Source organism: Ammospiza caudacuta, chromosome 13 (genome assembly GCF_027887145.1).
Source record: "Ammospiza caudacuta isolate bAmmCau1 chromosome 13, bAmmCau1.pri, whole genome shotgun sequence".
NCBI classification, from domain to species: domain Eukaryota; kingdom Metazoa; phylum Chordata; class Aves; order Passeriformes; family Passerellidae; genus Ammospiza; species Ammospiza caudacuta.
In genome coordinates, this window is record NC_080605.1 from 2,627,498 (window position 1) to 2,655,368 (window position 27,871).

Here is a 27,871-nt window from a genome sequence, read left to right on the forward strand (position 1 = left end):
TTAAAGTAAAGTAAAAATGTAATGACCCAGTAACCATTCTTTGGAAAGATTTTCTTCTGCCATGCAGATTTCATGTTAAAGCGCTCGCCGAGGCATTTGTATCCCGAAATTTCAGCCCTGAGCGGGGTTTGGGCTGTGATCTCCAGCGGTTCCGTGTGTTCGGGGTGGCGGGACCCGAGCCCGCCTGGCTCTCTGCTCTGGGTCCCGCAGCCCAGCTCCATTGTCCCGGGGCTGGGGGCGGGCGCTGGGGCCACCCCCCACAGCTGGGGATGCTGAAACTTTTTTTTTCACGTTTCCGCAGTGTCACGATTTCCGCTTCCCTCCTTCAGAGAGAAAAAAAAAAAATTAAAAAAAAAATTCCACGGCCAACCCCCTACCCCGAGCCTGAGCCCGCGCCCAGCCCGAGCCCGGCTCGAGCTCAGCCAGAGCCGAGCCCGGCCCGGCCCAGCTGAGCCGAGCCCGGCCCCAGCCCGCGCCCACCCCGCCCGCGCCGCGGCCATGGAGGACCCCGAGTCCGAGGGGACCGCACCGCCGCCCGGGCTGAGCTCGCTGCTCCCCCCCCGGGAGTTCCTGCGCTCCCGCAAGGGGCAGCTGCTGCTCGCAGAGTCGGTAAGGACGGGACACCGGGGCTGGGGCAGCCGGGACCCGAGCGGGCTCCGCCGGACCGAGCCGTCCCGGGCCGCTCCCTGTGCGGCTGAGGGAGAGGGGGCAGCGGCTGAGGGGAAAACTGGGGGAAAACAACCGAGGGGAGACGGGGCCAACAACTGAGGGGAAAATGGGAACAGCAGCCGAAGGGGAAAATGGGGAACAGCAACCAGGGGGAGACGGGGTCCACAGCTGAGGGGAAAAATGGGGAACAGCAACCGAGAGGAGACGGGGGGCAACAACTGAGGAGGAAAATGGGAGAACGCAACCGAGGGCAGACGAGGGGCAAGAGCTGAGGGGAAACGGGGAAAACAACCGAGGGGAGAGAGAGGCAACAACCAAGGGGAAAATGGGGAAACCCGTACCCCAATGGAGGAACTGCAGGGCTGTTTCAGAGCATAATGGATTTAGCGTAATTCAGGCAGAGCATGTTAGAGACCAGAACTTGTCGCGTTAGACTTCCAGAGCATTAAGTGTGTTTCACTATTGGGACCCCTTTTCGGTAAAAAAGGGCTTTGATTTCGTTTTAAGCTCTTTGTGGTGTAATCCAGTAACCACTGGGGCTGCGGTTTGTATTATCGGCTGGTGCCAGGTTGGGGGGCAGCCTGTCCTGAGTGTGTCAGGAAAGACTTTACTCATGAATTTATGATGTGTGCCATCAGGCTGTACACCACGGTCGCTCAGCCACTGTCCCCAGCCCTCCAGAGGCACATTTGTCACTGACCCTCAGAGGGACTTGGGCTTGGGCTGGAGAGCTGCCCACAGGGACAGGCACCAGCCCAGGTGGGCACAGGGCCAGGGACACCTGGCATGGATCAGCACAGTGTGGCAGCAGGACCAGGGCAGTGACTGTGGTGTGAGACTTTCTGGAATTTTACAGGTAAAGGCTTAAACCTGACAGCTGAAACAGTACCCATGTGATAGGGAAGGAGATTGCTCACCCCATGGGGAGTGGGTATTTCACACCAAAATTTAGCTTCTGAATAGGAAGCTCGTTGATTGAAATTAGATGTTCAACATCGTTTTTGCTAGAAATAATGATAAATTCAAACACTAAGTTTGCTGGAGTTTTGGCAGCAGATAGTCAAATATCAGGACAGCCCAAATGGCAGTCAGGTCCATGGAGCACTGTTCAGATGTGCAAGGTGTCTCTGGCTGTCCACTGTTCTGACTCAGGGAAGGAAACCAGGATATTCCAGCAAAAGAAAGATGAGGAGCAGACAGAAGGAGGCAGGATTGTCTGTGGCCAGCTGGTGGGGACCAGCTCTGAGGGCTTGTGAGGCTGTGGGCAATGCCCTGTGGCAGAGAGACAGGAACAGCCAGATGTGAGGCTGGCTCTGAGAGGAAAAGCATTCACTCAGCAGGTCAGGATGGCTTCAGGGGTGGAGAAAGCCTCGGGCTGGGTAGCAGCAGGCCATGGGCTTTATCAGCTCCACCAAAAAAATGCCAGCTACCCCATCACTCACACAACATGTGGAGTTTACAAAACCACACATTTAGAAGATAGCAGAGCCCAGCTAACCTGGCTCCTTTGGCATGTATTTTTGTTACATCCTATAACACACACTGGAATTTCCTTTACAAGCTTACAGCCACTAAATGATGGCTTTCAGGCAGCCTGGCTTTTTAACATCTCAGAATGATGACATATTGGAGGAGTACTGTTCTGGTCATGGGATCAGACTCACCCTTTTGTTGTCATAGAGAAGCACTGACGATGCCTCCTTGGAGTAATAAAAACTGCTCTGTCTTGACAAAACAGGGGTTTATCCTCTGTCAGGCCACTCGGGGCTTCCCGAGGGCTTGGCTGGCTGAGAGCAGCTCTGAAATCCCATCTGCAGAGAGCTGTCCCTGTGCTCCTTGCAGGCCAAGCCCACGTGCTCAGGACGTGGTTTCCTGGCACACAAGAGGCAGCAGTAGTTTCTCTGCAGTTGTCTCAGCTTTGCCAGAAGAAACCCTTGAAGACAGCACAGGCCCCAGAGTAAATGCAGCCTGTACACAATTAGAGAAATGCAGTGCCAAATAATTGAAGATGAGTCCAAGTTAAATCTATCATGATTTAAATCTGTGTTTCATCTTTAGCTTTGTATTTCACATCTTGAATGTTTAATTTTTCCTCTGACACAGTGCTAATGTGGGGTGGGGTTGGGTTCTGCATAAATGTATGGAAATAATATTCATGGATGCACTTTTTGAACAGTGCTTTTTGTTCAGAAGCAAAGTGGGGTGCTCATTACTGTTACAAATGTCACATTATTCAGCATCTTGGCAGTTCCCCAGAAATGCACTTTATTTCTGCAGTTCTCGAAAATAACATTTCCACACAGGATCTTCTGGATCTTCTGGATGTCCAGGTGTGATTTGCTCTGGTGCAGTACCCGTGCAAACTGGACATCTAGAGCAGGCCAGGCTGGGATGGAGCTGATAATAGGTAGAGGCTTAATTACCTCAAATTTTATTCAGATAAGAAAGATATCCTCCCCCTATCCCCCGTTCCTTTTGATCTCTACAGGATCACAGAATAGTTGGGGTTGTATGGGGCCTCTGGGGAACATCCAGTCCACCTCCCCTAACCTGCCTGATTAATTTTTTATTCCACCTGGGACATCTGTAAAGACAAAGAAGCAGTAGCATCAAATACATTCATAAGCTTCACTATCTTTCATAATCCTGTTTATTTTCACTGCCTTGCTCCCTCCATTTTCTAACCACCATTTTTAATCTTACAGGTTACTCCTCTTTCCTTTCTACTCTCCCCTTTTCCATGCCACAGTTTCTTCCACACATTTTAACACTCTTTTTAAGCTACTGATTTTTCCTAACCACTCAAGTTGCTGTGCTGAAGGTCAGCATCTCATCCTCACTCTTTTCCACCCTTCAAGAGATGAGTTTTCAGCTCCCTGTGTCCTGTGTTGGAGCCATTTAACAGCCACTCTCACACTGGCACCAGAGCTTGTCTGGGCAGGATCCCAGCTGTGGGTTCTGCTGCTCACCTGCCTGTTCCACTCGAGCCCTTGTGGCTGCTTTATTGGCACCTCCTCAGTCTCCTGAAGCCAGCATGCAGTGGCACTGCATTTTCTTTCGTTTTTATAAAAATGCAGTGAGAATAAGTAAAATTGTGCCACCTTTGTGGTGACATAAAAGGATGTAGAAATCATTGTGCCTGTTTCTCTCCTCTTCTCCTGTCTTTCTCTGTCTTTTCAGTCTCCTCTGACCTGACCTTCATAACTGAAACTCCAGATGCTCGGTGTAAACTCTCCTTGGAAGAGGCCCCTGTGCCCTTCTCAGGGTCTGTGGCCAGGCCTCTCCTGCAGCCAGTTCTGGAGGAAGCAGGAATTTCACCTCCTCAACAAGTGCAGCAGAGAAGTAACTGAACAGCAGAGACCACTGAGTGATGCACTTTGTCTGTCTGACAAGAATACAAGAACAAAATGCACTCTTGCCCAGAAGGTGACACTGCTGCCCACTCATAAAGCCTTAGGCAAAGCTGTTCTTTCCTGGGGATTGAGGTGGGAGCAGGAGATGAGGGGCAGGAGATGAGAGCAGGAGATGAGGAGCAGGAGATGGGAGCAGGAGATGAGGGGCAGGAGATGAGGGGCAGGAGATGGGAGCAGGAGATGAGCAGGAGATGAGGGGCAGGAGATGAGGGGCAGGAGATGGGAACAGGAGATGAGGGGCAGGAGATGAGGAGCAGGAGGTGGGAGCAGGAGATGAGGGGCAGGAGGTGGGAGCAGGAGATGATCAGGAGATGAGGGGCAGGAGATGAGGGGCAGGAGATGGGAGCAGGAGATGAGGGGCAGGAGATGAGGAGCAGGAGGTAGGGGGCAGGAGGTGGGAGCAGGAGATGATCAGGAGATGAGGGGCAGGAGATGAGGGCAGGAGGTGGGAGCAGGAGATGATCAGGAGATGAGGGGCAGGAGATGAGGGGCAGGAGATGGGAGCAGGAGATGAGGGGCAGGAGATGAGGAGCAGGAGATGAGGGGCAGGAGATGAGGAGCAGGAGGTAGGGGGCAGGAGGTGGGAGCAGGAGATGAGGAGCAGGAGATGGAGATGAGGGCAGGAGGTGGGAGCAGGAGATGAGGAGCAGGAGATGAGGGGCGGGAGATGAGGGGCAGGAGATGAGGGGCAGGAGATGAGCAGGAGATGAGGGGCAGGAGGTGGGAGCAGGAGATGAGCTGGGCAGTGGTGCCTCCCAGCATCCCCATATTCCCAGTGGGTTCCAGCTGGTCTGTTCTCCCTCCTCCAAGTGCCTCTGGAGCTTCCATGACCTCAGCTCTGCTCAGGCCTCCCTCCCTTCAGGGACACTGTGCTCTCTAACCACTGTCAGCATTGTTTTTTAGGCCTTGAACTGCAAGCTGGTTGTGCAGTAAAGTGTAACTTTGTAATGCCTGGCCACCCTAAGAACACAATATTAAGTAATAATTGCATGGGATTTAATGGGAAAGTTACTTTCTGAAACACAGTACCCAAGAAGGGTTTTGTGTGAATGGGAGTGTACATAAAAGGTGCTTAGTGAACAATCAGGCTGCTTTTTTGCCAGGATTTTTTATTATTTTTTTGCCAAGCTGTGAAAGGTTCCTGTCCTGCTCTCTGCTGCATTAGAGCTTCCTTCACTGCATGCAGATATTCCTGCCCTGTGAAGCTGGCAGCAGTCACACCAGCCTGTCAGCAGCAGTGCCTCAGGAAGAGCTCAGACTCAGCTGCTCTCAGTGCTCAGGGTGCAACCCCAAGAGAGGGGAAGAGAAAAAAGCTGTGTAAATACAAATTGACAAAACTGATGTAACATTGCTGGTTTTTTTCCCTCCCAGAAGCTACAGTGCTTTCTGAAAGTGCTAGCAATGAGCTTGCAATGGCATGGAGACTCAGAGACTTCCTCTCTAGCTGCCTTTTTTTTTTTTTTTAAGCACAGATACAAAGCTCTAACAAAAATCAAGGTCCATTGCTTGACCTTTCTCTGAAGTGACCATGAAACACACAGCTCCAGGAAAAGAGGTGCAGAGGTGCACAAATGTGTGATGTGCAATGGAACATTTGACAGTCCTTGGAGGGGTCAGGGTATATTCTGAAAGGTGCTGTTGAGTTTTTAGAGCACCTTTCAGTTTGCAAGATGCTTTTTACGAAGACTTGAAGTCTGGATAAGTACGTAGGTAGGTGTCATTATTTCTGAGTGCAGACTGGCACTGCAGTGTTTGTATTGTGGGAGGGGAGGTGTATTTTTAAAATTTTAAGATAACATCAAATGCTTCAGTTAGTAGCAGTGCACTTAAATGGCCAGAAAAGGCACCTGCTGACTTCTGTAATTGAGAAAAGACAGTTATAGGTAATATCCAGTATTGCTCCAGGAGTCCACAGCTGTGCATTCCAGCTGTCAGAAGAGGAAATGAGAAACATCATCAAAACCCTACAATTTGTGGGCTCTTGTATTACACAGGGCTGTTCCCAAGCTACCAGGGAAGTTTGGCATTGAAATCCATGTCAGGGCAGTGACAGGAGACAGAAAAGACAAAAACCAAAGAGCAAGGTGCAGTACCAAGGTGCAGTGCCATGGTCATCACCTGACAGACCTCAGGCACCTCCTTCCTCCTGATCCTCTGGCTCTTTCCAAGATCTGCCTCCCTCCCCTTCCTGTGCTTTCCAGCCTTCCCCCAGTGAAGGCATCTAAAAATACTATCTTTCAAATCTTCATTCTCAAAATCTGGTCTGTTCTTTTTTAGACATTTATTTCACATAAAATCTCGAGTGCCTCCAGAATGAGGAATGATGTTTAACTGCAGACCAATTTCCAGTCTTCAGAGTCTTTCCCCTTTACTAATACCATCAGTAATCTACTGAAATCAATGGGTTCTTGTGAATCAAAGGTGCCTTTTTTTTTTCAGCGTGCCTGGAGGTGCAGTTCTCCCCACAAAGGGATGCTGCCAAGTGGAGAGCAGGACAGGCTGGAGTGAATCCCAGCATTGAGGGTGGGAAGGTGCAAATGCAGTGCCTGACCTTCAGGGCTGAGGAGCAGGCAGCAGGACACTGCTATCATCTACCACCCATGCAGGGCTTGCTTTGAACAAGTGACTGGCCTGGGAACCACATTTTAAAATAAACAACTAAAATTTCCCCAGCTTCTCTGGGTCAGACCATTTAGAAAGCTGAAATGCTCAGACTGATGTGACCCTTCAGCAGCCTCCCTGGCACAGAAGCAGGGATCCCCTGGCACCCCAGCCCCTGGGATCAGGGGCTCCTTGGTGTGTTCCTGCTCCTCTTTCACCCTGAGTCTGATCCTCACACCTGCCCAGGGCTGAAAGGAGATGGCAGGAGCCTTCCCTGGCACAAATTGCCATAAAGCTGATAAGAACAGACCACAGAGGCTCTTCCTTTCACTTTACACCTCGTCAGGAAAGCTTTTTTCTCAGTGCAAAAGCAGTCAGAGCCCAGGAGTTACTGAGGCAAAGAGAATGGAGATCAAAGGCATCTCTGCTGTGCAGCATCACCTTACAGATCTGCAGTTTGCCTCTCTGCCTCCCTTACTGCTCCAGCAGGATGGGTTATTTAACACTGCATTTAATCCACTCTTAAGAGATCACTAGGTTTAGTTCAAGTCTAAGATCTGCCACTGGAAGGGTTGTGGTCAGTGGGACCTGCCCTGAACCCATCACCTCTGCAGCTCAGCCATCACACACCTGCCTTTAGCCACAAAAAGGAAGATATTTTTTCAACACCAGAACAAAAAGAAAATGTCATGTATAGATGGTGATTTCTTTTTATTCCAAAAAGACATGGAACTGTGTCTAAATTGTGTTCCAGAAATGCAAGTGAAGCAGATGCACAAAGCAAGTGCAGTTTGTTCTTTGGGGTGGGAAGGGAATAGGTGCTGTGATGGGAAGAAGGAAGTTCTCTCTCCTCTTAGGAGTTGTCAAGCTCTGATAAATCCACTTCCCTTTAAAGAGTTCTTACCCCTTTTAGCTCATAGGAAGAAAATACTACACTGAGGATGAGATACAGGGAATGAACTCCCTCCACTTTATGAAAATAAGAAAAACCTGCAGAGAGGCTTTGTGAGCAGTAAACACCTCAGAATGGGGTAGACATGAACAAAGGGGCAGACATTACCAGCTAGCAGGCCCATGCAGAAATGAGCTCTGTAAACTATCCCAGCTCAGTTTCTAGAACCAGTGAAACAAGAACAATGCATAGACCTGCAAGATAAATATAGTCCCTTACTAAAAATGTCACATCCTCTCTAGCCTCACCAGCCAGTCCCAATGGATGAAAACAGTTTGTTCCAGCTGTTAGCATCCTGCTCAGGCACTGACTGCTTTCCCCAAAACACAGGCTGAAAGTAAAGGCTTGGTAATTAATTACACCAAGAAATTATTTCAGTGGGATTGAACTGCTTCGTTATACCAAGAAATTATTTCAGGGGGATTGAACTGCTTAGTTGTCCCCTAAACATAAAAGGTTTTTTTTGATACATGTATTTGAGGGTTGAATGACCTCTCATGGGAGTAATTACCAATTAATAATTATAGGAGCCTTATCAGTAAAGTGTAATTATGATTTTTTTCTGAGGCTTAGGTGGTCCCCAAGAACCTATGGTAGCAGCAAACAAGGAAATCCACAGAGCTGAAATTTAATGAGGCAAATGCATTGATTACCTTTGCAGGAAGCTACATCTGCCTTTAGATGCATCTGGGGGAAAAGAATCCATTTATTTTCAGTGCTGTGTGAGTGGGAATGTCAGTGTCCTGATTTGGAATTAGAAGTTAAAAAACTGTTTGTAATCTACTGCTCAGTCTGTGCTGACCAAAAGCATCCCTGAGCTTTTGGAGTCAGAGATTTGTGTCCAGGAGGAAAGGCTGGTCAGAGCAGCCCAGGTGCCAACTGGCACATAATAATGTGTAATTAGCATCCTGCCTACTTTTGTTACTTCAGGCTAATTTGATTGAAGCAGCAGCCAGTTCCCATGCAAGGCAGTGAAACAGGAGGGACTGGACCTTCTTTTTGGAGGTGACCAACCCCCAGTACAGCAGCTGAAAATGGTCTTGAGCTTCTCCATGGCTCCCTCACCATCCTCTTATACAAACACAGTCCAGGAAAGCACTCTGGTACTGCCTGGTTTAGGTGAAAATGCATTTTCTTCAGTTGTTTTCCCATTGTGAAACTTTCTATTTTGAACCATATGCTAAAGGTATTTCAATTGAGTGGGGGAAAAAAATGCCATTTTTTATTATTTACTAGTTAGGAAACATTATGGAGATAAATCTATGGGATTTATCTGTCCTATTACTCTCTAAAACAGCTTCCACGCTGGAAAACTGGAACCAGACACTTCCAGAAGTCACAGAACAATTAATTCTTGGCCCTTTTCTATCCATCAGCAGCAGACTTTATTCTTTCAACTCCAAGATTATACATGCTGAGTTACTTCAGGCTGTCTGAGCACTGATTTGGGTTTCAAATGAGAGCTGTCACAGTTGAAAGCTTAGAGCTCTGCTTGCTTGGCAACCCCACTCTGTTTTCAGAATTATGTTGTCAGAGCTGTTTACAATCCAGAGCAAATTACTGACTTGGAGAGGTGCAAATCCACCCAGCGCTCCGTAAAAGCAATTTCACACACGTGGAAATAAACACCCTTACTTCAGATTTATTCTGTGCTCAACAACAAAAATCATTTGGCCCAATGAGAAATAAAAAAAGTAGGATGCTGAAGGTATGCCAGCAGCAGCAGCAGCCCTGACAGAAATACACAGGGAAAATAACACTTCAAAGCTGCTCAGCTGCCTACGGCTCTGCTGTTCCATGCAAATAACTTGGAGTTTTCCCTTTACTTTAGGTGCTGTCATTTATCATCTTTATCTGCTATATTGCATCTCTAGCAGCTTCTTTCATGATGGCACCACTCCTAGAGTTTCTGCTGGCACTGTTTCTTTTTTTTGCCTACGCCTCCAGGCTTAATGAGAAGTTTAAAGGAGTCCACTGGCCTTTGGCGGTAAGTGAGATGTGCAACAGAAACCTTCAGATTTAATTGTGCAGTGAGAGGGGAGGGAAGGTGGCTGGGCAGGAGTTCAGGGTGACTGTAGCAATTTTACTGCCCTCTTAGAAACTTGTCCCTGCTGTCTCTGCTTCAGAAGGTCCCAGAGCACTCTAAACTCTGCCCTGCTCTGCACTGCAGCTTTTTGAGTGCTGACACCGGGCATGGCTTCATCAAAGCCCAGAATGTGTGCCCAATTCCAGGCAGATGGCCTAGGGCCAGCATCAGCCCAAGTCTGCCTGCCGGGGGCTCCTTACTGCCACCCTTGCAGAGGGGGAAGCAGGTGTGTTGTTGATAATGGGCAGGCTTTGTCAGGCTGTGATTGAATTCTCGGGTAGAGTTACACCCACAGACAATCTGAGCTGCTCTGGGAAGGGGCAGCTCTGGCCAGTTCATGCTCACAAAGGAGCCCAGTGGCTGCTGGGGCAGTGCTGGGGCTGCAGGAGAGCCCTGGCCACTGGATGGCCCTGCAGTCTCAAATATCACTGCAAAGGGAGCAGCTGCCTTGCAGTACAAGTACTTCAAAAACCCTTTCTGATCTTATCAATCTTGATTCTCTTTTGGTACCATCAGTAGTTCATTGCACTGAGATTTGAATTTGAGCTCTCAGTGTATAAAAATAACTTCAGCAAGGCCACTGGTGGATAAAACAATATCAGTGACTTTGGCTATGACTGTGCACAGCTCTCAGCTGGTAATCTCTGTTCCATCATTTTCCCATTTTCTACATGCATCTGGTTCCAGAACTAAGACAAAAAAAGCACTTGTGTGTTTGTTATGGCCATTAACATAACATATTGCAGGCACACAGTGTAGATAACTGACCTTGTCCTGACTTCAGAGGAGTCAGGTTTCTTGCAGGATTTGTGCTTTGAGACAAATCTTACTCCTCCATCTGTTCTGGAAAAGCAGGAGAGCTAATTGTGAACAGAGCTGAGGGTGCCATTATTGCAGCCCTCATTATTTGGGCATGCCCTGGACACAGCTCTGTGCCTAGAGCTCACTGCAGAGATGTCCCTGCTGGTATGACAGGGCACAGCTCAGCAGGACAAATCCCAGGGGTCACACCAGGCACGAGCTCCTGGGGCAGGCTGGTGGACATGAGAAGTACAAATTGTTCCAGCACTAAACCAAGGGTTTGGTTCCTCAATGAGGAATTGCACAGACAGCTCTCCCTGGAGATCACCACACAGCCCTGCATCCACAGAGAGACAGGCACCTGTTCCCACAGAGCTGGGACCCCCTGAGCCTCTGGGGCCACAGCAGTTCTGCTCTAACACAAGGCTTTTAAGGCATTTCAAATGATCTTTCCATTAAAGCCCTTGCTGTGCTCCAAGGCAAACACCCCACACAGCCCTCCCAGGCTGAAGGAGGGTCTGCCTGACACAGGCAGGGTGGCAGCAGGATTTATCCAGCATCTTTACAAGCAGAAGTTTCTGCCAAGGTTCAGCTCTTCTCTTATTTAGAACTATTTCACAGATGAGCAGTTCCTCCTCTACAGCAAACCAGGCTGTGCTCACACACCAGCAAAGGCACTGATGCAACAGCAGAGGGGCTGAGTGTTGGTTCCCAGGATGGGTTTAGAGGAAATCCTTGACCAGTCTGAGAGGGCACCGTTGCTTCTTCCCCAGGATTTCGTGCGCTGTGTCACCGCTGCCATCATTTACTTTGCCATTTCCATTGCTGCTGTCTCCAAGTACGGCGATGGAGCATCGAAAGCAGCAGGGGTGAGTAGGCATCAGCTTTCCACCTAGGTGCTGTGCTGAACTGAGTGCACTTCAGTGCATGGATGCACTTATAAACAGTTCAAATATCACCCCACTGCAAGTCATAGACGTTTCTTCAATTAACTGAGAATTAATTTGCCTAAAGCAAAGAAGAAATGGTACTTACTCAGAAAAACATGTCTCGAACCAATGAATAGATTTTCACCCTAACAGAGCTCCTCAGTGTTAACTGTACCCTTAGGGAAGGCACCTGTTCTGCTTTTTAATTTTACTAGCTGCTCCTGCAAGGAGTGTCAAGATCCTTGAATGGAAGGAGTAATAATAATAATGATGATGATGATGATAAAAAAAAAAAAATAACTCAAACCTGTAACTGCTAAGGCCAGTCTAAATTAAGTAATTTCAACCTCCTGCCTCTTCTGCTTAGTTTTAGTTGGATGAGTTGAAACAAGAGCAGTGTCATTTTACCCTCCTGCACAAGGACTGCCCAGGAAAGAGTCTTCACCCATCAGCATTTTGAAATACAGAAATACAATACAGCCCCTGCATCTGCAACTTGACTCTAAGCATCAATAATGTATGCAACATAAATAAAATTTGCATAACAATTTTTTAAGCTTGGGAAGATCAGTGCCCAGTGGTGTGGGCCAGCAGCCCTTCCCAAACCATCCCACAATACAAACCCAAATCTTGTTTAATCTTTGTCCCTGCAGTGAGCAATGGAGTGTGTTCAGCCTTGGCTCCTCTTCCAGCACCCAGCTTGGCACAACTCTGCTGCTCTGTCACTGGAGAGAGAATTCCAGAATCATTTAATCTGTCTCGTTCACACAGCAATAGACACATCTCCTTGTAAACAAGTGGAAAGTTATTTCCCAAGAAATGGAGGTGATTCCTTGGTGGCAGAGGTGCCCTGGCACAGTGGAGGTACAGGAGGTGCTGATGTCCAGAACAGGCCCAGAGCCCAAGAGGGCTGCAGCCTGGGGCAGGGATAAAGACACCCCTGGTCACTTCTCAGGCTCCCAGAGCAGCTGTAATTCAGGTGACACGAGTGTCTCACAAACCATTTCTCCTCCCTGCCTTTTTGGAAAGGCACAGGCCAAAAAAGCCATGGAGTTTTTGCTGTGTGGGTTTGGTCGGGTTTGGTTTGTCCCCGACAGACTGGAGCTGTTGTTAGGGACAGCATTATTTTGCCCTTTCAGGTGTTTGGGTTTGCAGCCACCATCGTGTTTGCCATTGATTTCTACATCACCTTCAATGACCTGGTCACTTTCCTCAAGCAAGGCAGCTCCGATTCCCCCGAGGGGCACAAGACAGAAGGTGGGTGAAATTCCCTGCTCGTCACACGAGCTGCAGGGTGAGATTTCCCTCTCCATTTCACCCTTTGCAGGGAGCAGGAGCTCTTGCTCAGTAAGAGCAGTTTCTATTCTTGGTTTGTCTGCCACAGCTCTGCTCGGTTAGGAAGCTGCAAATGGAATTCCAGTGATTTATGAAGATAACCTGCAAGCCAGGAATGTGAAGTTTCTCAGAGTTTCACATCTCACTTTGAAAAGCCCTAGATCCAATTTTAGAAATCACCATGCAGTACAGATTTTCTTTCCCCATTAAAATGTCTTGTTGTAAAAAACAAGGAAACTTCTACCTTTTTTTTTCTTTTTGTAACTTATAATTAGCATCCATTAATCCACAGCTTTTTGTGTCCAAATAGTGCTTTTCTCTTTATCATTTCCTTGTCATGATTGCCTCTTATCATCTTTGACTATCTGTGGGCAAATGACCTTAAAATCCAAGGGTCAAACAGCATAAAATTAACAAGGTTGCTATCAATTTTTTTTTTTTATTATTATAGTTTACTTCAGATCAGACAGATCCACTTAGGAGAAGATAAAAAGGTGTTGGGTGTTCAGAGCCAGTTCAGGTCAGGACAGGGGTAGTTGTTCTGTAGTTTTCAGGAGCCCAAATGGGGCATCATGTCCCTGTGACTCCTTATTGCACCCACATGGATTAAAAAGACTGCTCCACACTTAAAAGCAAACAAAAAATATCCCCAAACACCTCATCTAAAACCCCTGAAAAACCAAACACCCAAGGTGTGTATGGAATCCTAGGAGGGGAACAGCAGCACTGACTGTCTCTTCTGGGGATTTTAGTAGACTGTTAAGTGTTTTTTCAAGCTTTAGGCTGAAAAGAAAGACAAAGGGAAAAAAGAATAAAAGGAACAAGAAATAGACTGTAAAAGCTAAAACCTGAACTGCCCTCAGAAGATGATCAGGTGGCAAGGGTGCAGAATTAGGATACAAATAGGATCTAATTTCCCTGGAGATGGAGGCACAAATACATAAACTCCCAGAAGTGCAGTCACAGAGATTTGTGTTGGTGTTTGTGGCCGTGCAAGGAGGGCTCAGCCCTGCAGCCCCAGCCTGTGCTTACCCAGGGGCTCCTGAGTGCTGAGGCCAGAAGGGTGGAGCTCTGTGGGCCTGCTGGGGTTGCTCAGCGTCTCAGAGGTGCACACAGCAGTGCCCAGAGCAGAAGGATGCCAGCAGGGCCTCTCAGCAGCATCTTCCAACTCCTTCAAACACCATTTCAGGTCCCACCACGTCAGCAAGAGCTGTCATTTCACAGAGGTGTTCATTCCCAGCCCTCTGTGTTCCTTGCGCACACCCTGTCAGCACAGCCTCTCTGTCCCAGCCAGAGCCACAGCTGGGGGGATTTCCAGTTTGCATTTTCACTCTTGTTCCTTGTTTCACCCCTCAGATGAGGACTCCGACTCTGACTCAGACTGAAGAACCAAACACCAACCAAGCGTGAAGGGAAGATGATCAAGCACTTTCCTCTTTGCTGAATGCACTGCCAATTGAAATATCCCCTCATTTCAGCCCCTTTCCACTTCACTGTTTGTGGAATCACCAGAGCACAGACAGGGCAGTGATGTGGAAAAGGAGACTACTCCCACTGCCATTGAACACTCCTTGGCAACTACAGATCCTACAGCAGATCTGTGCAAACAACCCAGCTCAATTCTCTGTTGCCCCTCCCCAGCCAGCACATCCATGTCCCAAGTAAGTGGGAACAGCATTTGTAACATTTACAGCTTTTAATGTGCTTTCATCATTCCAAACCTTTAACACTTAGAGCTTTTATATTTCTTGACACGCCAAAGAGGAGAGGTTTGGATGCCTGTTTGTATTTTTCTTGATTAACTAACAGTATTTCTTTATCCAGTCTGAATACTCCCAAGCACTGAGGGCAAGGAGTGCAGTTAACAGTTGGTTTCAATGCCTTTGTATCTCCTGCCTATCTGTGACAAGGAAAAGTGACAACTGGAAATCTGCAGCAAGAACAAACCTCAAAGTGTAATGGTGCTGCAGGGCAGCTGGCTCATCAAACCCTCAGTATCCCTTGTTTTAAGCTGCTTGCATGGAGTCACAACCCCTCTGCTGCAATTCCACCCCAAGATGGGGGGAGCTGGTGAGACAGCTCTGGGCAGCCCTGTCCTGTTTTTGTGGAAGCCCTGGGAAGGCAGGCTTGGCAAATACCTCCAGCAGGACCTGCCTGGAGAACCTGCAGGAGTTTGTGCCCCAGGCAGCAGTGCTGATGTCCTGCCCTGTGCCATGGCCACTGCTGCTGCCACACTGAATGCACCCAGGCCCCAGGAGGGCAGTGCCCCCTCCCCACTGTGAAAAGGCCAAGAAACCAGCCCCAAACTACAGAATGTCTGCAATGAATTCATCTCCCCAGCCCCCCTTTTCAGTGTGGGGTGGCTTGGGTTGGTTTTTCTCCCCTGGAAGGATGTGATTTATCTTGTGGTGATGCATTCCAGGAAAAAAGCCCTCAGAATGTACAAGCTGTTTTCACAGGTAGCACAACCTCCCCTGGAATATCTGTGTCCATTTATAAACCCTTGGGAATGCTTGGGAAGAGCGTGGCACACTCCTCACAGGTGGCATCACACAGATCTGTGGCAAAGAAACCTGCATGGATGTTTTAAAAATGAATACAGTGCCAGAACAGGTGTGATTAAAATGAGAGCAGATGGTACTAACAGAGTAAGTGAAAACCAGGGATGAAACAATGAAAGCAGATTTCCTTTGGAATAAAATCAGCACCTGGGCTCCAGGTCCCTGTGGCAGCTGCCAGCAGGACAGGGGAGCTGGCAGGGACCAGGGCTGCTGCTCAGGCTCAGAGCTGTCCAGCAGGCACTGCTACATCTCCTGCTTCTGACCACTGACAGTAAATGCAAAACAAGTGGGAAAGACAATCTCAAAGATTTCTTTGAACCTTTTCCTGTATGATACCCCGTGTTTCTCTTCCTTCTCTTGTCATATTTTACTGGCACACACTGTGATGTTCAGGGGACCTGGGCTCATTTTTGTACTTTTTTTGTATTTCTCTTTTTTTTAAGTAAAAAAATGTACTGCATGTCACAGCTGGAGACATGGTTAATATTTAGAAACCATGCTGGATTAAACTTCTTTTAATAGAAGTGTTGGGTGTCTTTACTTACTTGGAGACCTGATTTTGCCTGCTTACCTGATTTTGGTGCTTTGCCTCTGCCCAGCACAAGGGACTGTGACTTCAGGAATCCTAAATCTGTACTGGGGAAGGGGCTCAGCTCAGAGCCAGCCCTGGGGACCAGCCACAGGTCAAACCTCTTCCTTAGGGCATGAGATGAAAAAATTTAACCAGGAATTTGTTCTAACTATTGAGTAGACATTGTGGATTCAGTGCTCTCTCTTGGCAACCAATAACCCTGTAAACAACAAAGTCCCCTTTGGGTTCATCCTTACACACCCAAAATATACTGAGATTTTCTGGTCATTTGTTCCATGTTGGTTTAAAGTAAACAGGCAGCAAACAAAATGTTCATGAGTTACTTCAGGACTGCTTTAGCAGCTTGCAGTGAGTGCCTGCCCAGAGAAATTCCTTACTGGTTTTTTTAGTCCTTGATGGCTCAGATTATTTCAAAGCAGTTTGCTCCCAGGGCCAAGCACTTCTGTAAGATCCCTTTTGTTAAAAAAGATCTGTTCCCATGACTGAAAGAAAACATGGTTCTGTATCTTAGGGATATCATTTCAGAAAATTAGATTTAAAATCATTACTTCAAAGCCAGTTTGGATTGGGGTAGAAGGGGCTGACTCAGTCTTCTGCCCATATTCTGCCACAAATACTGCACAAGTTCAGGCTCTGGGGCACGTGGAGGAAAAGTCAGCTTGGCTTTTTGGGTTTTTTGTTTGTTTGCTTGTTTTTCCTCAACTGACAACATCAAAAGGGTGCTGGGAGCACTCTCTGCAATTCAGGAGACAAGCACAACACCCCACCTGCAGTGTGGATTCAGTGGCCTCCTCAGACACCTCTTTGCAATCACAATCACTCGTGTGCCATGGAGGAGCTGCTTCCAAAGCCCCCAGAGCCCAATCCCTGCCCTCACTGCAGCACCTGGAGTTCCTGGGCCTGCCCGAGGAGGAGTTTCCAACCCCAGGTGTGGATGAATCCCTGTAGGATCAATGCCAGAAGTTCCATGGGCTCAAAGCCACGGACAGGAAGGGAAAGTGGCACCTCAGGTGAGTTCACTCAGCTCTCACCTGCCTGGAGGGCTCTCTCCCTCCTACCAAGCTTCTCCATTTACTTGTGGACTTGTTCAGACTTGTGCAGTGATCTTTGGACAGGTGACACTAAAGAGTTCAAAAGACCTTTCCAAGGAATTGAAATGCCTTTCCAAGTAGCTGTTTTAGATTCTGACTGAAGTAGGAGGCTGTTATCCTTTGAACACTGTCCATTACCTAACTGTGCTTTTCACTTGATACTGTTTGAAGTTCCTCAAGTCTTCAGTTTCCATCTGGCAGTCACTCCCAGGATCCCAGGGAAGAGCAGAGCATCTCAGCTGCTGTGGTGGTGGAGAGCAGCCTGCTGTGCTGGAAAGCAGAACACAGCTGGATGCTCCTGCTTCCACTCATGCTCCTTCTGCTGAGGAAGTTCACTGGGCACAGTTCTGGTCAGAAATAATAAATCATTGAGTGGCTTCACTCCAGATTTGCACCAGGATACAAACAGCCCAAATGCCACATGTGCAGAGCAGCCCTGCCTGGCCCTCCTTTAATCCTCAGAGAGGATGCATCAAGGAAGCACAGGAAATTTAGGTAAGCACTGAGAGTGTAAATCTTCTCAAACATTCCAAGATGCTTGAGACACCTTTTTGCGTGGAGTATTGGCTTAAATGTCAGGATCTTTAAATGTCAGGGATAAATAAACAGGAGTGCATCAAAGAATCCACACTGCAACACAGATAGTCACCCTAGGACACTCCTTTACTGGGAGAATTCAGTGTTCAGTGTTTCGTAAAGCTTCCAGGCCAGAAAGTAAAACAGTGCTACCCAGAAAATTTAAAATTTAAGTATGGTTTTGTTTGGGGCTCTGGGGAGGAGGAGTTTGGGTGGAGGTTGGGGTTGTTAGGGTTTTTTTTGGTTGGTGGGATTTGGTTTTAGTTTGGTTTTTTTATTGCTATTGCTTTTGTGGGGTTTTGTTGATTGTTTGGTTTTGGTTGTTTTTTTTTAAATAAGTCAATTTTTAAATCCACTTCCATGAAGAGGAAAATAGATTCCAATGTTAATTTTCACTAGGAAACACTTGTCCTTTTCTTTTATGGATTTTAGACACAGCCCATCACATTTTGTTAGCCCGATCCATGAATAAATTAATTACAGTCTTCCCGGGAGACTGAAGGAAGATCCAGTAACTAAAAGTCAGACAATTTTTGTTTATTTTATTTATTTTTTTTTAAATCTGAGAGCTGATGAAGCTTCTCCTGCCCAGGAGCACCATGGATGCCACCCTGGGTAATGCACAGTGCTGCTGACAGCCCCCCACAGGGAAAATGAACTGGCCCCTTGTAAGAGCCTCTGGCTCCTCAGGGAATCCTTCCCTTGTGCCACCACCTGTGTCCCTCTCCCCAGTGTTGGGAGTGCTGCAGCCACATTCCCACATTCCCAAATCCTGACTCACCCATCCCTCATGCCTCTCCACAGTTCTCACCTGCACTGACTCAGTGCCTCCACCTTGTGCCTGAAGCACCTGGAAACCAAAAATCCCCCCAGCATCACTTGCAGCCCCAGCCCGGGAGGCAGCAGAGTGTTCCCCACTCCCTGGGGCACTTCAGCCCCAAAATCCCTTTCCAGTCCCAAATGGGCAGCTGCAGACCCCAGGATGGAGCCCTGCAGGCCATGGCAGCACACCAGAACTGCTCCAAGAGCAATCCCAGCCCCAGCCTGAGAGCAGTTCCACGTTCCCTCTGCTCCATCGTTCCCTCTGCTCCACTGCCTCTCCCCAAGGCTCTGCCGTGGTTTCTCCTGCCCCCAGGAGGGTCCCAGGGACAGCCCCAGCCAGGAATGCCGTGGTGGGAGTTTCCCCCCACACACAAAGGGCCTTTGGCAGCTGCCTGGCTTTGTTTGGAGCCCAGGATCCTCCCAAGCCCCTGGCAGGGCTCGCTCTCCTCCACCGGGGTCAGGCAGAGAATGGGGAGGGGAAAAGTGAGAAAACTCCTGTGGTGAGATAAAGACAATTTCATGGGGAAAGCAAAAGCTGTGCACACAAGCAAAACAAAACAAGGAATTAATTCCCATGGGCAGGCAGGTGTGCAGCACCTCCAGGAGAGCCACAGGGCCACATCCCCTGGAAGGGTGACTTGGGAAGACAAACTCCATCACTCCAAACCCCTTCCTCCTTCCACTTTCATATACTGATGCCATAAGGCGTGGGATGCCCCTGTGGTCAGCTGGGGCCATCTGTCCTGGCTGTGTCCCCTCAGCCCCTCCCCAGCATGGCAGCACAAGGGGCAGGAAAAGCCTTGGCTCAGCATTAACAAAAACATCTCTGAATTACCAACACACATCCAAAACAGCCCCACACCAGCCACTGGAAGAAAATTACCCCAGCCCAGGCCATGTTCAGAGATGAAGACACAGTTTTAGTACTTTAATATGTCCATTTATTAAACAGGAAGTCCTTCACAAATGATTCTGTACTATATTGATTGGGATAAGTGTTAGAAAACTTCCATTTCTCCTACATACAAAAATACAGACTTTTATCACTATGAAGAATGATCAGAAGAGTACCGTGAAAACCCAGAGAGCTCAAATCTTCCAGTACCAGAAAGAAAAGACATGAAAGACAACTAAATAAAAAAAAAAAATTTACAAAAAGTATTGTGCCCATATACAGAAGACTGGAAAAGCAAAATGACATTTAAAACTGATAAATACACCATTTAAATTATGCTGCAACAGCATGGATTTTAAAACCAAGACTGCTTTGTGTATTGCAAGACTTTACAATTCTTCAGCTTGTGTTTTTTGATTAGCACAGACACCAAAGAAAGAACTGAACAACTGAGAGACGGTTACTGGTGTAGAAACAAGCTACACAAGGAGGTTGTGTTTGTAGAGTACCTGCCTTTGAGCTTGGTCAGGCATTCCCAGGACTCCTGTCCCAGGCAGGGCTGGCAGCTGCAGCTGTGCCAGCAGGAAGGTGCTCCCAGCTGCAGGCACCACCTCGGTTGGAGCAGCTGCTGCAGCCCCAGCCCTGCAGGACAATGGGAACTCTGCAGGGCTGTGAGCTGGCTCCAGGGGAACGTGCTGCCTGCTGGAACCCCCCAGTCCCGGGCAGGCTCTGGTGCCAGGGCAGCCCTGGCCTGGCCCCGGGTGAGGGGGCACTGCCAGGGCAGGACACAGCTGGGTGCTGCCCTGGCACCACTCAGAGATGCACCAAGGGTTCTGTACTCCAGAGTACCAAGGGTATTGCACAGCACACTTGTGCTCATGAAAAAAGGAAAATTGCATCCCCTTTGCTCAGCCTGAATAGAATTCTAACCTGGTGTTTCCGTAATTCCTCTGAGCTGTTTGCAATTACAAACCTGTCAATACAGCACCTGTAACCCAGAGAGATAAAGTCTTCTGGTCAGGCCTGGATGCTCCCTCCTCAGAAGCTGTAAATTATAAATTATGAGCTAAATTTGGAATGTTTGGATTGGGCTGCAGTCGGTCTAGAGGAGCCAGGGTCAGCCCTGGGGACACAGACACCCCACCCTGAGCATCCCTCACAAGGCCCAAGGAACAGAACCTGGAGCACCAGGAATGTGCTCGGGGCAGAGCAAAGGAGACACAAGCTGTGGCTCCCCAGGGATCAGATCCAGTGCACATGGAGGGAAGGCAGTGACACAGCAGCCACAAACCTGGTGGTGGTGGGAACAAAGCACAGCGAGGCCAGAGCTGTGTCAGTGACTCACATTACAAAAATAGTGTTTGCTGGATTCATAAATTTACATCTCTATTCCTGTGAATGACAAGTGTTAGTACCACACATGGAAGGCACCCTAGGTGAAGCAGTTTTTCGGTATTTGTTTACAATTCTGTGAAAAGACATACAAAGTGTCAACTTCCAAATCAAATTTGAGCATTATCATGAGAAATAAATACATACTTTACTATTTTACTGTGGGTTCCTGAACCCTTACAAACTTCAACATATACAAATAGTTTCAAAATGACACTAACACAAAAGAGAGTAAGTCTAGACAGATACAATGATTAGCTAAGTCATTCGTCCTATTATGTCATAAATGTTGTGTCTTAAGTATAGAAGTCATTTTAAAATGCAATAAATTGGCCACAATATATATATTTCAAAATATTTTCTTACTCCAGGACTGTGATGTATGAGTTAAAGCTGGATGAGCTGTAGTGCTAAGAGACTCTCCCTCCACAAGATCCAACAATAGAAACTGGTAAACATTCAAGATTAAAGTAGAAACAGTAGAAAAATGAAGGTAGCAATTGTTGTAACAAAAGGGTGCTAGCCAGGACCACTTTAACCTGCAGACATCAGGATAGCTGGAACATCACTTAAAATATTAGACAACACAACTTTTGGGATTAAAGGGGTACCACAAGTGACAAATCAGCCTAGTTAAGGGAGGATGTTTTCTTTCAGACACATGAAGGTTTTAATTAAATAGGTCTATTGAGACATTTGTCCGAAGCAAAACAATACAATACCCTGAAATTTCCTGTGCTCTAGACAATAGCCTGTTACAGTCAGAAGAGGCAGATGCTCATATTCCATTCTGTTACTCACATCCAGATGTTATTAAAATAGCTGCAGGGACCAGCCCCAATCAAAAAATAAGATACTCTGTAAAACAATCTGGCTATTGCCTTTTAAATGCTCCTCTGTCCTCATCGTGAAGCCATGAAGAAAGTTCCCACAACCTTCCATAAATGCTAACTGACTTTTTAAAGTTTCACCCATGAGGTCCATGGGATACAGATAAAACCTTCATAGTAAACACAAAGCTCTATGTTATAAATATGTCAATCAAGGTAACTATGTATATTGTATATAAAATTAAATATCTTCTGTTTGCCAAGTATAATTTAAAAAGGAATATCTGTGGCTAGTTATAAAAAAATATTTATTAACCCATAGAGATTAAAAGGCAATTTCACTAACTAATCCATCCAGCACATATGAAAGAGCTGCACTGGGATTCTGGATAGGTTACTTTATCTAATCACATTCCTATGATAAATAGACAACTTTCGTTTCTGGGCATATATAAGAACACTTCTGAAAGCTGCATATCCCAAAAGAAAATTAGATTGTGTTGTATACTCTAAATTAAAGGCTACCAAAAATCACAGTGTAAGTAGATTTTTTTAAGATTATTTTTAGCATACAAATGGTTAAATTATAGACAGATTTTTAAAATACAACCAAAAAAAAAAAAAAAAGACCAAAACAAGGGAATCCTTTCAGGTTGGACAGTTGGACAGCACCACTCTGACTAGGTCAAGCAGATCTATCAAGGTGGCCAAGTGGCTGACAGGGAAAATAAAAATAATATACCAGGAAAACCCTCTAAAATGTCATTCAGAGATTTCCTGAGTATGTGTATAAATTCATTTTAACCAATCCCTCTGTCAAAATAAAGAGAGCAATAGGGCATAATTTTTGCAAAGTATAATTTCTACAAAGTTCCATGCATTTTTGTACTGACTTTAGGATCAAGCTTAAAATGCTTTTGTTGCCATTAAAACTCACACACAGACACCTGTACCTGCACAGTAATTCTGAGCTTTGCTGGCCCTGCAGCCAATGACCAGTCCATCATTTCATGCTGCAAACAGCACAAGCCAAGTGCCTGATTTCCAGACGTGCCCCTGCTTCCCCCTCCCCGCGGGACTGAGCAGGGCCCAGCCTGGGCCCCTCTGGAAGCTGAGCCTGGGCAATCCCAGCCCTTCCCAGCCCCCCGAGATCCCCACGGCTGCTGTGGCCACTGGGGCTCTGACTGTTCATGTTCACTGTGAGAGCTCTGGATTGCCAAGGGTCCTTCTCACATCTCCAACCCCTTATCAGGCTTTTCATCATCCTCACTGCCGCTGAAGAGTTCTGGCTCCAGAGCTTGCAGGACAGTTCTGTTCTTCCTCCTCCTCCAAGCTGATCAGTATCCCAGCTGAGTAGGAGAAACAATATTACTTCCTACACTATCTGAACTGCTATTAAGTTGGGTTTCATTTTTTAATTATGCCCTAAATTATTCTTGCTTATTTTAGATTTTTGGTCAGTTTTTTTTTTTTCTCTCGTGAAAGAAAACAAGTAGAAATTATTACAACATGACATGAGACAAGAAAATAGCAGATACAGAAGGAGGCCTAAGGAAGAGGGAGGAAGAAAGAATTGCATTAATCAAGCCACAGATTGGGTAAGAATTTGCTGTGCCTGCACATCCCAAAAAGCATGGAGAGGTGACCAAATTCATTTAGGGACCTTAAAGCTCATGAAAAGCTGGTGTTTAACTGAGGCAGAACAGTCCAGGGCAGCAGATCCTCTCTCTGCTGTGTGCACAGCACTCCATGAACCTCTGGCTCTGCCCTGGTGGGAGGGGAAATCAGCACATGGACAGAAATTCACAGGGGGAACATAAACTGCTACCCAGGGAGGAGTGGGAACCTTTCCCTCCCCTTTCTGGAAGCAGCAAAGGAATCCAGAGAGCTGAAACAATGCCAGAGCGTGCCATGAGACCAGAGTGACCAACAAACCCTGGGAAGTGTTTGTCACAACAGTGACAAAGCCAAGGAAAGAGCAGCACACTGCTCCTTTATCGCATGGAAAGACACCTTAAAGTGAAGAATGAGGAGCTGCTGCCAAGGCACAGAGCTGTGCTGACGCCGTGCTCCTGAATGAGTGAGCAGCACACGCTGCAATCTCAGCTCCCTGGGGCCAGAGCCTGTCTCAGAAGGCACAGGGAGGTCACTCCAGGAATTTCAGAGCAGCCCCAGCATTCCACAGACCACAGAAAGAACACCAAGCCAGCAGGAAAGGGAAGAGCACCACAGCTGACACCAAGGGATACCGGACACATTCTGATCTTCCTGGCACTGCACAGACCAACAGAGGCTTAGCAAGAATTAAATATTAAAGCATTTGATCCATGAGGCACGAATATTCCAAATGAAAGGAAAAGGGGGAAAGAAAGAAGGGATTGGCTTTACTCAGACACGTGAGTTCCCCTGTGGCTTCAGGAGCTCCCGCTGGGGCTGCTTGCACAGCTCAAGGACGTGGCACCAAGCCCAGCTGAGCAGGAGAGGCAAAGAGGCTCCTGCAGCACTGACAGCAGCTCCAGGCAGAGCTCACTGTGTAACACACACTGGGATGTCTGCACAGGGGCACAATTCAGTCATTTCTACACCCAGAAATACACACAAACGCTCTCTGACCAAAGGGCACCCATCCAAACCCTCACTGTTCCAAGCATCCTGTTCCTACCAACCTCAACTGTTTGCTTTCATTTAGTTCTATTTACAGTGGGGTTTGAGTCCCTTTATGGAGCTAAACAGCACCCTTAAGGACAAAAAGAAATTATCCCTGTGTGCTAGCAATTACAAGCAAGACTAACTGGCTGAGAGGAGCAATTTAATGTCACTTCTCTAAGCAAGTTTAAAAAAAATTAAACTTTCTACCCTCTTCTCTTCCTTAAGGGTTTTTTGTGTGACTGCAGTTTAAGTAACAGTCTTTAAGAAGTACCTCTCCAATACACTGTGTAAAATTAACTCAGGGGAAATGGATACATCAAATGATCTTAATATTTCATATGTAGTCATCTCTCACAGCTACTTTATTTCCCTTCTATATAATCCAAATAGTAAATAATGTCTCTGCAGAGCAGTAAGTGCTTAAGATTTTTTAGAAAGAATATACTATACAATACTAAAATCATCTTTGGTCCCAAAACCAAGGAAATTACACATTTACATTTGCCTTTGTTTCACAAAGTGAATCGGATAGTGTTTTTTAAATCACTGTTCTCTTTTGGATTCCACCTGAGAGCTGTGCTAGGCTCAGGGCACGATGTGAGTAATGAATCCTGGCACTCCCAGCTGCAGGAATCTCACCCCTCCTGTGACTGCCCCACTCTGCTCCTGCCCCTGCAGCTCCAGGGGCTGGGCCCTCACTGCACAGCAAACCCCAGGTACCCTTCTGCTAGGCCAGGACGGGTGCAGGGTTTGAAAGGTACAAATTCATAAACCCAGAGAGGCTCCCAGAGCTCTGCCCCAGCCTCAGGGAGCTCAGGGAGCACAGAGAGGATCTGGGAATGCTCCTCCAGCCCTGGCCAGTGACGGGACAGCTCCTGACAAACCCCTGGGGACACCATCCTGTTCCCTGATTGCAGATGGCAGCTCCACTCCAACAGCACGGATCTTCTGGAGAACTCTGTTTTGTATTTCAGTAGGTGGGTTCGGCTTGATTTTGGTGTGGGATGTTTGGGTTTGGTTTTTTGTTTTGTCTGGTTTGGGTTTGCTTGGGGTTCTTTACAATCTTTATCCAAACTGCTTTGATGGCAGTTTAAAATTCCTGACTGGCTATGCCTGTGCTACTTTTAAAAAGTCTTTTAATAATTGACATTGCAAACTCTGCCAGTGCTGGCAAACAGCAGAGCTGCCACAGCAGCTCTGGCAATAACAAATTGTTATTTCCTACCACAGTGGCCATGGAACTGCCATGTGCTGCTCAGGAAATGCACCCAGGTGAGGAAACCCTCTCTGGAATGTCTGCTCTGACCCAGCACCAAGAGCTGGTTCCATCTCCTCTTAAACTGGTGTTCCCTTTGGCATAGCATCCAGTAAAGCACAATAAAGTGTTACTGTAGGAACTGGTAAACCATCAATCACTAAGAAAATGCAAATTTTCCTTAACCTCATCAGTAACTCTGAATTTTAATCTTCTTCTCAGCCACTGAGGTGAAATGCACTATAGATGTCAATACACTGAAGATGGAAAGGCATCACCTTTGTCACCTTTTCACTCATCAAAATAATTCTCTGCTGCTCAATTTGAACATTGCAGCATTAGGTTCACACTTCCACTACCCCAGCTCCCTCCAGTACTATAAAAGCCCAGGCACTTCTCCTGATCTCCTGTTTGGTGTGACTTGGTTTTCATGGTAAATACCTCACCCAGCACACTGCCCATTGTCCTTAAGGCTCCAGGGGCTGCTGAGCAGTGCAGCTCCAGCAGGACACACAAACCCAGTCACACATGGCAAACCAGCCCAACAATTGCACAGATTTCCATTTTCCTCACACCACAAAGGAGTTTAGTTCTAGAGATCTCCTCCCACACACACTTGTCTTCGCTCAGGCACACAAATGCCAAATAATGCACTGAAGAGATGAAAACACCAAAGAAACAGGAAAATATCAAGAGACATCTTCCTAATAATATTGTGACATTATCTAGCCAATTACTGCTGAATTTGAGTTCTGAGTAGAGAAAATGTAATTCATTCACTGGAAGTACAAGGAAAACTTAAAAAAGAAAACTTCAGCTAAGTAAAACTATTTCTAAACAAATCAATACAATCATATTATTTTCCAATTAGCTAAATTCATTTTTCAAAGAATCCTAAGGGGAAAAAATCTGCAGAAACACCCAGTTAAATAAAAATCAGGTTCACTTACCACCAATTAAGTTTTAATTTCAGAACAACCATCCTTCCAAAAAGAAATATTTACCTTACATGAATCACAACATTGCAACCTTAGGAACACTTTAAAAGCACATACATTTTTGCTAGTTCTTGCTTACCCTGGGCTTAGAGGGAAAGCAAGTTCTAGCAAAAACTTCTGGAAATGCTGAACCTTAAAAAAAAAAAAGAAAAAAGGGGGAAAAAAAAGAAAAAGAAAGCCACAGCCGGAATGTAAGTCTGTAGGATGACAACCCCTTCGTTCTCTACTGTGCCCCTTAAGCCCCTTTTGTGCACCCCATCTCCTAAACACATTTATTTTCCCACTTTGGAATGAACACTGGAATGTGTCCCGACAGGAGCAGGCAGCCCCTCCGTGCCCCCCAGGCTCGGCCAGGGCCCTGCCCAGCACCAGCAGAACTCTGGCACGGCTTCCAGCAGGCAGGCAGCTGGGCAGAGCTCAGGGCAGGAGGACAGACAGACAGACACAGTTTGGGACGGACAGGCCCCGCTGGCTGAGTTATTGCTGAGTGCCCCTGGCTCCTTGGCACGTCTGGGGGCTCCATATCCTCCCTCAGCAGCCGGGCAGGGCTGCTCCGTGCCCGGGGCGGCTGCAGGAACAGGGCATCTCCAGAGAGGGAAGGGAACTCTGTGCAGGTAATCCAAAGCAGTGACACACTTCAGAACAGACATACATTATATATTCTGGGAGCTATATAATATATGCCCATGTCTATGCGGAGGCCTTGAGGGGATCTTCCTTTGGAACCACCACCATTTTCTGCCTCCATGACAGCAGCTTCTGGCTCAACACATCTCTGCACGCGTGCAGGGCTGGGCATCCTCGCCAGCCTCGATGCACCTTTTCCTGCTTAAATAAAGCCAAAGCCTTGTTCCATGAGGGAGCTGGGCGCTGTTTTCCCTTGGGGCGGCCCTCAGGCGTCCAGGCGCTGGATCTCGGGCCGGTGCACCACCTCGCGGGACTCGCTGCGGGCGCGCACGTACTCGCTGCTCTGGCGGCTCTGCTGCCGCCGGCCCAGCCGCCAGCGCTGCACCGCCACGGCCGCGTTCACCGCGAACACCAGCGTGGCCAGGAAGCCGAACACCTGCGGGCACAGACACACGGGGCACGGTGAAACACCAGCGGCAGCCTCACAGCACAGCCCTCACGAGTTCCGCTTCCCACGTTATTTGCGCTGATAAATCATCGTGGCCTGGGAAATTACACTTTTTCTTCTCAATGAACTACAGAATCTGCAAAAGCAGCTGAGATCAATGGTCCCAGAAAACAGAGTTCTCTGACTACCAACATGAGAATTAAATCTTGCAGTGCAACTCAGGGTAAAGAAACCAACTCTTACTCTCAGGGTAAAGAACTCCCTTGTAAAGAAACCAGCTCTTTATCCAAAAGCTCATTCGTTCCTCGGAGTGCACACAAACAGTGACAAGTCCAGAGCATCAGCCTCA

General features: G+C 47.3%; 2 protein-coding genes across 2 annotated transcripts in view; one reads left to right on the forward strand and one right to left on the reverse strand.

Moving 5' to 3' along the window:
* The first annotated feature begins 383 nt into the window (after nucleotides 1–383).
* Nucleotides 384–15,794, forward strand: CMTM3 (CKLF like MARVEL transmembrane domain containing 3). Its single transcript, XM_058813622.1, has 5 exons — nucleotides 384–609; nucleotides 9,467–9,622; nucleotides 11,296–11,391; nucleotides 12,591–12,708; nucleotides 14,143–15,794. The coding sequence occupies exons 1-5, from the start codon at nucleotides 499–501 to the stop codon at nucleotides 14,169–14,171; spliced, it is 510 nt and encodes a 169-aa protein (XP_058669605.1). The 5' UTR covers nucleotides 384–498; the 3' UTR covers nucleotides 14,172–15,794.
* An 11,393-nt stretch (nucleotides 15,795–27,187) lies between these two features.
* The window catches only part of CMTM4 (CKLF like MARVEL transmembrane domain containing 4), a 28,143-nt gene continuing 27,459 nt past the window's right edge, over nucleotides 27,188–27,871 (reverse strand). The window contains exon 4 of the mRNA XM_058813654.1: nucleotides 27,188–27,510. Within this exon, the coding sequence (XP_058669637.1) occupies nucleotides 27,340–27,510 (171 nt within the window). The 3' untranslated portion in view covers nucleotides 27,188–27,339. The remainder of the gene's footprint in view (nucleotides 27,511–27,871) is intronic.